General features: G+C 39.4%; 1 protein-coding gene across 1 annotated transcript in view; it reads left to right on the forward strand.

Moving 5' to 3' along the window:
- Positions 1-10826, forward strand: part of UQCRC2 (ubiquinol-cytochrome c reductase core protein 2) — a 30576-nt gene that overhangs the window by 17981 nt on the left and 1769 nt on the right. The window contains exons 9-13 of the mRNA XM_045382605.2: positions 526-621; positions 924-1123; positions 2881-2961; positions 5111-5187; positions 9516-9669. Of these exons, the coding sequence (XP_045238540.1) occupies positions 526-621; positions 924-1123; positions 2881-2961; positions 5111-5187; positions 9516-9669 (608 nt within the window). The remainder of the gene's footprint in view (positions 1-525; positions 622-923; positions 1124-2880; positions 2962-5110; positions 5188-9515; positions 9670-10826) is intronic.

A 10826-nucleotide genomic window follows, 5' to 3' on the forward strand; every position in this document is an offset into this window, starting at 1 on the left:
TGCAAATATTTTCCTGCATTTCATGGGTCCTCTTTTTACTTTCTTGATATAGTGTTCTTTATGGACAATGCAATGTTGTTTTAAGAGCTAACTATTAGAAACATGCTAACGTCCATCAGGAGGGGACTGATCAAATAAATGGCGGTACAGCCATAGAAAGGGATTCTTTATAACCATTAAATATTTGATATAGACTAAACACTTAGAAATTTTTAAATTATGAAAGATCAGTTAGAAACAATATCTGTAGAATAATACCATTTTAGAAATAAATTGAGGGTAATATTAACTACACAGAAAAAAATTCTAGATGAATAGTAATACTAAGTATATAGTAAATAGTTTAGTAATAGTAAACTATAGTAAACTGGGTATCTCTGGGAGAGTGGCATTATGGCAAGAAGACTTACTTATATCTGTAATGTTCGGATTTTACAATCGTATTTTTAAAACAAAGAAAAAATATTTTATGATTGTGTTTTAGTAATTCTGGTTCTAGCTTTGTTTTTGCTTTTGTTGAAACAGGTGTGAGTCATCCTGTTCTAAAGCAAGTTGCTGAACAGTTTCTCAACATGAGGGGTGGGTTTGGTTTATCTGGTGTGAAGGCCAAATACCGTGGAGGTAAGCATTTCCTTCTATTAGGGTTAATTTATCAGAAGGGCATTTCCCCACTAGAATAGCATGTTGAGGTGGAATAGGCCTGAATATTTACTATTCAACAGTCTCGGCATAGAATTGGATGACTTGGATGTTGTATTTTAAGCATATATTTTGTTTGTGTTTGGGGACAGGATGGTATGGGGAAAGCACCAAGCCACAGAAAAGACTCGTGGGTTAATACTGTATTGTAGGAAATAGTGAAGAATGAAACCAATGGTGAACAAGCCATTTTCTTCTTCCCTCTATCCTTAACCTGGCCTCAGGTGAAATCCGAGAACAGAATGGAGACAGTCTTGTCCATGCTGCTCTTGTAGCAGAGAGTGCTGTCGCGGGAAGTGCAGAGGCAAATGCGTTTAGTGTTCTTCAGCATGTCCTCGGTGCTGGGCCACATGTCAAGAGGGGCAGCAACACTACCAGCCATCTGCACCAGGCTGTTGCCAAGGCGACTCAGCAGCCATTTGATGTGAGTCTGAACAGTTGGTATCTCTCCTTTTGCTTTCAAAGGCTCAGTATTTAAGATGTAATTCTGATAATCTACTCTTAAAAAGTAAGACAAACACACAGAAAATCTTTGTACAATTGAAGACATAGCCAGGCTTGATTTTAGTATATTTGAGGGTCTATCAAAAACTCACTGGCTTTTCTACTTTGTCTGTTACTTGTCATTAGTCATATAGAAAGAGGAATTTAATGCTTAGAAATAAAGGGAATCTACATATCCGTTCCCTTTAGAATAAAGTTGTAGATATTAAACTTTCCCCTGGATTCTAACTAGTCTTTTTTTCTAGATTTTCTTCTGTCCCCTTCTGTTCTTGTGGCTACTTCCTGAATCTCACTATTCTTTGTTTTCCAACCAAGTGGACAAGATGAACACCAAGAAATTGTTTACAGACTCACTCCTTCAGCTTGAGATTAAATTTAAAAAGAAAAATGAGAGGCTGGGCACAGTGGCCACAACTAAAATCCCAGCACTTCGAGAGGCTGAGGTGGGCGGATCACTTGAGGTCAGGAGTTCGAGACCAGCCTGGCCAACATGGTGAAACCCCCATCTCTCCTAATCCAATGAAGTAATTTAATAGAAATTCCTAGTTCAGAACTTGGCCAGAAATTTGGAGTATAAATAGGACGGCCTCAGAATTACAATTAAAGAAATTGAAGTCCAAGCCAACTGCGGTGGGTCACGCCTATAATCCCAGCACTTTGGGAGGCTGAGACGGGCGGATCACGAGGTCAGGAGATCGAGACCATCCTGGCTAACACAGTGAAACCCCGTCTCTACTAAAAATACAAAAATTAGCTGGGCGTGGTGGCGCACGCCTGTAGTCCCAGCTACTTGGGAGGCTGAGGCAGAAGAATCACTTGAACCCAGAAGGCGGAGGTTTCAGTGAGCCGAGATTGTGCCACTGCACTCCAGCCTGGGCGACAGAGCAAGACTGTCTCAAAAAATAGGAAAAAAAAAAAAAGAAATTGAAGTCCATTCTTATGCTTTACATGGACTGAGCCAATGGTTCTCCAAGTTTAATGTACATAAGAGTCACCTGGAACACTTGTTAAAAATCTGGGCTCCCAGGCTACATCCACAGGGACCTGAGTCAGTAAGTCCATTTCAGGAATCTGCAAGTCTGTATTTTTAATAAGAATTCAGGTAATTTTTACATAAATGGTCCACATAAACACTGTAAATTGGGTTCACCCTAGAGAGCTAAAAGCTCTGCTCAAACTAATAGCAATATCCCTGTTATTCAGAGGCTAAACTCTTGATACCTTGGACATCTGGATAATGACCACTAAGCAGAAATTTTTCTCTTAACTTTTTGACTTGAGTGTATAAGAGAAATAAAAGTAAATTGGTGAAAAAGTCCCTACTAGCAGCAGAGAGAAGAAACCAGGTCTGCCTAATGCTGAAGCCCATCTGTATTATAATAATAATGTTTGTGGATTAGTGTTTGCATTAACCTTTAATCATCTAAAGAGGGTTAGAAAATACCCAGCATAAAGGAAAGGGAGCAGTCATTTTAGAAATATTTAAATGAAAAAACAAAGCCGTGATAGTTCTGGAAGATACAGAATACTTTAGTTCTCGACAGAACTGATTAAGTAAAATATTAATCTATTTTGTTTATACTGTGAAGGTCCAAGTTTTTTCTAGGCAAACTTAAAGAAATCGTGCCCTGTTTTACCTGGCAGAATATCATACAGTAAAGTCTCATTATCTTTCAGGTTTCCGCATTTAATGCCAGTTACTCAGATTCTGGACTCTTCGGGATTTATACTATTTCCCAGGCCACAGCTGCTGGAGATGTAAGTTGCATACTCACCAAACTTCTTTCATGAACAAGTTATTTTCCCCCACTGGCCATGAACATGTTTCCAGTTAAAATATGGAGTGTTTGAATGCAATGCAATGACTTACCAGAGCTCTGTATAGTATGATATCATTGAAGCATTATCTGCTATAGGGAAATTTACACATGTATACTAATGCTTCCAGGAAAGAGGAGAGAATTGCCTACTTGAAATTTTGGTTCTGGTTGGACAAGTTGCATTGAGTTGGCTCTGAAACATCTAAATTGAGAACCCAGGAGAGGGGAAGGCCAAGATGTTTATTTGCAAGTCTTCAGTATAGAGATTGTGTAGAAATCAGGGATATGTATGAATGATTGTAGGAAAAGAAAACTAAAGCTCAGTTTCTGGGAAAGAACATCATTTAAGGAGCAAGCGGCTAAGAAAAATGGCCCAGGTAAACAGAAAGAAAAAGAGAAGCTGTTATATTTGAAGGCTAGGAAAGAGAGAATGTTGAACACCGTTTTGACCCACAGTGAAATAACATTCATTACCACTGAGAAGTCTGGTAGTTTCAGCAAACTAGGACATCATGGGTGATCTTAACAGTTTTGACTAGAGTAGTGGAGACTGGCTAAAATGTGTAGTGATTAAGGAATGAATGACAAGTAAGAAATGAGAGGTTGGTGTGGGCTAGTGGAGCTTAGACATTCGAGGAGCAGGCTGTTTTAGGAGAGTTTACACAGAGATTAAGTTGAAAGAGACATTCATACTGAACAAAAAGAGCAGAGCAGATAGCGGAGACAGAAAATTATAAATGGCTCAAGTCTGAGAAAGGAATACGTGGGATCCAGCACACAAGGGGACTGTTTAGCCTTATAGACAGGCTAATATTGGAAGATATTGGGAATATGGGGAAGTAACGCCTCAGTGAGACAGGAGGCTAAGTCATGTTTTGACAGAGAAGGGAGGAAAGTTTAAAGAAAGTAGTGAAGTTTGGGACAAATAGTGAGGTACACAAAAAGTGGGTATTCACTGTAGTATAGGTGTATCCTTGAAATCAGCGACCACAAATTCACAGTACAGTGAGTCAGCACTGTCATGTAATTTTTCCTCCGTTGCATTCACAAGCCTAATGGAGAAATGGAGGAGTTAGGTATTAGGGTTAATCCCAGGTTGGAATCCTGCAAAGTGGGCAGGTCAGAAGTATGAGGATATGGCAAGGGAGCTGGGAGCATTGGAGTGGCAAGAGTGATTAAAAGGATGATTCAGGGATCTAGGCTCAATAGAGAAGTGAAGCCAGAGATCTTGATGAAGTGGAAGAATAAGGATAGTGAAATTAAAGACTGAGGTCGGGGTCTTAGAATTGAGGACTTCAGAGGTATGCAAATCTAGGCTATGATCAGGTCTGGGGTGTGGCTATGAAAATGGGCAGCAAAAATGAAGGGGAAACAGAGGTCCTAGAATTTAGGTGATCAGAGGGAAAAATAAGTAGCAGACTCAGCCAGCATTGGGATGGAGAAAATCATGGCCAGATTTATTTATTTAGTCAACAAATATTTACCAAGTACCCACATCCCTGGAACTTTATTCTTTCTTTCTTTTTTAAATACTATGCAAGGATTCAGATTCCTTCTTGACTCTTGCTTTCAAGTATGGACAAGCCTTACAAATTGGCTGTGTATGGATTATTACTCGCTTCTTAGTGAATAGTAAGAGATAGCAGTATTAATGGCATGACACTGCAAGAGTCTGGAGAAGTTTTAAAGTGCTTATTCTTTATGGGTGATTAGAAATCCATGTGTTTGGCCGGGTGTGGTGGCTCACACCTATAATCCCAACACTTTGGGAGGTTGAGGTGGGAGGATCACTTGAGCCCACACATCTCTACAAAAAAAAACTAAAAAATTAGCCAGGCCTGGTAGCATGCACCTGTAGTCCCAGCTTCTTGGGAGGCTGGGGCAGAAGGATTGTGTACAAACAGCTGCCTTATGAACATAGGAAGAATAAGGAACCCATAGTGATGACAGCATTCCACGTGGACACTGTGCTGTTTGTCTGGAACTAACCTTCCATCTGTGTTTTTGCCTCAGTAAAGAAGCATGTCAGTGCTGCAGGAGACTCTGGTACTGACCACAGATGACCAACTTTTACTTATCTGTCCTAGGTAATCAAGGCTGCATATAATCAAGTCAAAACAATAGCTCAAGGAAACCTTTCCAACACAGATGTCCAAGCTGCCAAGTAAGTCTCAGTATTAACTGTGTTTTATGTTTTCGCTATTTGAAAGTTGTATTCTTTTCAGATTATAACAATATTACAATATATGCTCATAAGGACTGAGAAGCACAAAAAGCATAAAAAGAGAAACATCCCCATATCCTACCACCTAAAGATACAATTGTTAACATTTTGACCAGGCACAGTGGCTCACGCCTGTAATCCCAGCACTTTCGGAGGCCAAGGCAGGTGGTTCATTTGAGACCAGGAGTTTGAGACCAGTCTGGGCAACATAGCAAGACCTTGTCTTCACAAAAATTAGAGAATAATTGTTAACATTTTTCTTAGTTTATTGATCACACATTTTTAAACATAATTTTTAATATTGTATGGATAGATGCTGCTTGACTTACACTGGGGTTACATCCTGAGAAATCCATAAATCAAAAACACATTTAATACCCTGATAAACCAGTCATATAGCCAAACAATCATAAGTTAAACCATCGTAAGTTAAGACCATCTGTATACTTTTTTATCCTATTTAAATAGCATCCTTATTATAGAAGTTTGAAAATTACAATTAAAAGACAAAAATAATCTGATTCCCTACCAATGATTCTATGTTTTCATTGATTCAAATTACTAAAAATTTAAACAATATTCATTGGTGTGTCAAAATACACTTGTGCGTTTTCTGCAGTTATAAAGATATCTTTGGGCTTCAAATATTTTTGTATTTCATATTACTTTCTTGGTGTAGATTCCCAACTGAGTTAAGAGTTATAAACATAACGAAAGGCTCCATGTTAGAGTGTGTGTATGTGTGTATATTTAAATAATGCATTTGCCCAGGTGCAGTTGCTCATACCTGTAATCCCAGGACTTTGGGAGGCTAGGGCAGGAGGATCGCTTGAGGCCAGGAGTTCAGCCAGCCTGGGTAATGCGGTAAGACCCTGTCTTTACAAAAAGATATTTAAAACTAGCCAGGTGTGTTGGTGTGTGCCTGTAGCCCCAGCAACTCAGGAGACTGAGGAAGGAGGATTGCTTGAGCCCAGGAGTTTGAGGTTACAGTGAACTAAGATCATGCCATTGCACTCCAGCCTGGGCAACAGAGCAAGACCCTGTCTCTTAAAAAAAAAAAAAAAAAAAAAAAAGGTATATATTTCTAAGTCACAAATCTAAAGAGATTGTACCAGTTTCTAATCACACCACCAGTATATAAGAGTACCTATTCTACAATAGTTTCTTTCTTCATTACTGATTTATACCCAAAACAGATCTGATTTTGTTTTGTTTTATAAGAAAGACTAAAATATTTGTCTGCTTTTTGGCAATTTTTAAATCCCCACTGTCCAGATTGAAAGTGTTAACAACACTCCTAATTCATTAGTAGTTCGAGGGTTTCTCTAAAAGACTTGGGACAAAGTTGGAAATCAATCTGCATTTTCATACAGCAGTTTAAGGCATTTAAGTTTGACTCCATCTACTTAAGACAATTCAAAATGTGAATTTTGCAACTCCAGTGGTTGTTACAATCATTTAGTATTGCGCACAGGGGAAATATAACAGGGTGAATTACAACCCAGGATGGAACAACTTTTGAGTCATTTCTGTTCCCATTAGTATTGTTAAGTTTTGTTATGCTGAGCACACTACAAAATTGCATCTCTTGTATAAGTACAACACAATTTATTAAATATTGTGTATATAAAACCAAGAATCAATAGGATGCAGGGCTGCTTGACTGTACCAAAAACAAAACATGATGAGAATACATTGAAACACTGGATTTACTTAAGAAAAACCTAAGTTTTTCAAATTAATTTATTTAAGAGAAGGTATTTTCTTAATAAATATAACACAGTTCTTACAAGGTATGGTGATATGTAGAAAGTAGAATTTTGATTATTAATGTCAAGATATGTTTTCTGCCATTTTGATGGAGTCGATACTTTTTCTTATAAGGTTCTTAGTCTTCCTATAGTGAAAGAGAGAAAGTGAGGTGTCATTGCTGAAGGTACACACTAATAACCTCTTGGTAGTTTATTGCAGGTAAAATCATTTTTTAATTAAGCTGACAAAGTGGTAAAATTGTAGCATTAAATTGTAATTATGTTTAAATGGAAGTCTTGCTATAGCGTGTTAAAGGATGATACTTTGAGGTTTAAATATCGACTGTCTTATCAAACACTATGTCTATAAGTAATAAGTTTCTGGGAGAATTGTGAATTGGATTTTGTTTTATTTCAAGTGGATGCTTTTGTGCCCATATTTAAGCTGCTGTTACTTATAAGACCTGTACTGCCCTTCCCCACCTGCCTTTTCAATCATACCTTGTGCTCACTGAGACAAATCTCAGCAAGAGGCAGGAGTTGCTTCACTAATCAAAACCTCACGTTAAAATAGTTTTACCTAGATCCAAGTTCTAGTCCAAAATCAAAAAGCAATCTCTGGAGTTTATTCAGTATAGTTTTGTACTGACAGCTTTGCAAATAGTAATGTATACAGTACAGTACTTGGTGAACTGAAGAAATAGAATGGAGGCCATTAGCACTGTAAGTTGTTAGTTTGCCTGTTTACCAAAAACACGTTGAAGAGTTTTGGGGCGCATACTTTAAAATTGCCCTGTTTCACTGCATAAGAGGAACTGGCTTGACTCTACTTCACCCTTGGTGGAAACTAACAGGCCCTAAAAGAGGCAGCAACAGCTGAAGTGGATACCGCAGAAATAAACAGACAGCAGAAGCTCTTTCAGACACCCCCGAAACCTGCCAAAACTCACAGGTAATACAAGTGAAATGGTAGCATAAGAAGAAAATAAACATGAGAATCTTTAAACTGTAAGCATTGAAAGGTATCCTCCATCCAAGAAGAGAACCCAGTTCATACAAGGAAAAGGCAAAAGGAAAAGGTCAAGACTGTGACCTTTATGACACTGTGACCCCAGCCGTGGGCCAGGTGGAGTTGTCTGTGGTGACACCCTGGTTTGACAGAAGGGTCTTCAAGATCCCTGGTCTGCACAGTCTAGCAGCCAGAAGGTAGGTTTATAATACACACTGTCCCCAACTTGCCATAGATAACCTTACAATTTTTCAACTTGGCTACAGAGCAAAACCATCGCAATTTCAGCTTCCAGTCATGGGTCACATAACGATGCGGATACGTTATGAGAAATGTGGTGTTAGGTGGTTTCATCACTGTGTGAACCTCATGGTGTACTTACACAAATGTAGATGGTATAGCCTACTACACACATAGGTCTGTATTATAGTCTGTTGCTCCTAGGCTACAAACCTGTATATGCACTATATACTGAATACTGTAGGCAGTTATAACACAATGGTAAGTATTTGTGCATCTAAACATAGGAAAGGTACAGTAAAAATAAAGCACAAAAGATTAAAAAAAAAATATGCCATTATAGGACATTTACCATGAATGGAGCTGGCAGGACCGAAAACTCCTGCTTTCAAGTGAGTCAGTGAGTGAGTGGTGAGTAAATGGGAAGGCCTAGGGCATTACTGTGCACTGCTATAGACGCTAAACACTGTAAACATATGCCACGTGAAATTTTTTTTAATTGCACTACAGCATTATGTTGTCACTAAGTAATAGGAATCTTTCAGCTCCCTAATAATCTTATGGGACCCCATTATATATGTGGTCCATCATTGACCAAAAACGTCATTATGTAGTACATGACTATACTTGAATTTGATCTTTTCCTAGGCTAGTGATATGCAGTACATGAGATAATGAATACTTTCTTATAAAATGGGCTTACGTTAGATGACTTTCGCCTAACCGCAGGCTATCGTAAGCGTTCTGAGCACATACGAGGTAGGCTGGGCCAAGCTATGATGTTCGATACGTCAGGTGTATGAAATGCACTTTTGACCGCCATCTCAGTGGACGGCAGCCCTCTCACTGACAGCAGAGACATCTTCCTCACTGTGCCAGGGGGCTGCGACTGGCCAGTGACGTGCAGAGGATCCACGTTGCACAACCGGATCCAGAGGCCTTGGGAAGCATTAGGGAGCTCTCCAGCTGTCTCACTCAAATCTGTAGCAGTGTATGGACCCACAAATGGAGGCCAAAGTGGGCCCTCAATTGGACACTTCGGCAACCCTGAGGAGACTTCTTCCCTCCAGACTTACTGTTTTAGTGTCAGGTTCCAGAGAAGGGAGCGCCGTTCTTCTTGGGGAATTCAGGATGAGGGAGACATGCTATTACTATATCGATTAAATAAAGCTTTGATGTTCACAGCCCCTCGCCACCACCCAGAAAAAAAAAAATAATTGCCTTGCTCTCTAGCTCTGTAAAACTGACTTCTGCCTTTTATTGGACAGGAACAAGCTGAAAGCTGGATACCTAATGTCAGTGGAGTCTTCTGAACGTTTCCTGGAAGAAGTCGGGTCGCAGGCTCTAGTTGCTGGTTCTTACGTGCCACCATCCACAGTCCTTCAGCAGATTGATTCAGTGGCTAACGCTGATATCATAAATGTAAGTAAATGAAAACGTACGATTTAACAACATAGAACTTCATGATCCAGTTTCAGAAGGATGCATAAGCGTCCTCGGGCAGTATATGTTATTCTTATGTTTGGTGCCCATCTACTTAATATGGAGGCGGGAGGGCCCATTCCCATAAGATCTGCAACAAGCTTCCTTGTCAGCTTGAGTGTATGTATCTTCCTCCTTCAAATAAACTACCATTAGGTTAAACTCTGCTGTCAGTGAGAGCGCTGCCGTCCACTGAGATGGCAGTCAGAAGTGCATTTAATACACCTGATGTATCAAACATCAGGTTAAACTAATGGTAGTTTATAATATGGGCTTATGTTAGATGACTAGAGGTAAAGAAGAGTCAAATATTGGCAGTTTCATGTCATCCAACCTAAATAGTGAAGTTTGCTATTTTTCCTCTTCAAGTATTTCACCATCCAGCATCTTAAGATTTTCTTTACTATTCTAAGCCTAGGACATTCTCCTGTTCTTGCAATTTTTTTTTTCACATATATTATTATTCCCTACAAGATTGAGCTGTTTTGAGGGCAAGGACTATGTCATGTACTTCTTTGTGTTCCCTACTGTGCCTAACATGATGACTTACAGAATTAATCCAAACTAAGTGGGTTTTCCCCGTTTTCTACATTAAACTTACCAACTCGCCTTCTGTTGTACATGTCTGAGCCATCTTCTCACCAACAGGTCTACTTTGTATAGGGACAGTGGGGATAAGAAAAAATAAAAAACAAAAAACCAAGCTGGGGCAGTGGCTCATGCCTGTAATCCCAGCACTTTAGAAGGCTGAGGTGGGCAGATTGCTTGAGCCCAGGAGTTCAACACCAGACTGGGCAATGTAGCAAAACCCCGTCTCTACAAAAAAGTACAAAAATTAGCTAGGCGTGGTGGCATGCGCCTGTAGTCCCAGCTACTTAGGAGGCTGAGGTCAGAAGGTGGCTTGAGCCTGGAACGCAGAGGTTACAGTGAGCCGAGATCATGCCACTGTACTCCAGGCTGGGCAACAGAGTGAGACCCTGTCTCAAATAAAAAAAGAGACAAGGCTATTTTAAGAAAGTAACCCTGACTTGATTTCACTTGGCCCCTAATCATCATCATTTTATACTCTTCTTTTTTTTTTTTTTCTTTTTTTGAGA

Source organism: Macaca fascicularis, chromosome 20, assembly GCF_037993035.2.
Source record: "Macaca fascicularis isolate 582-1 chromosome 20, T2T-MFA8v1.1".
NCBI lineage: Eukaryota > Metazoa > Chordata > Mammalia > Primates > Cercopithecidae > Macaca > Macaca fascicularis.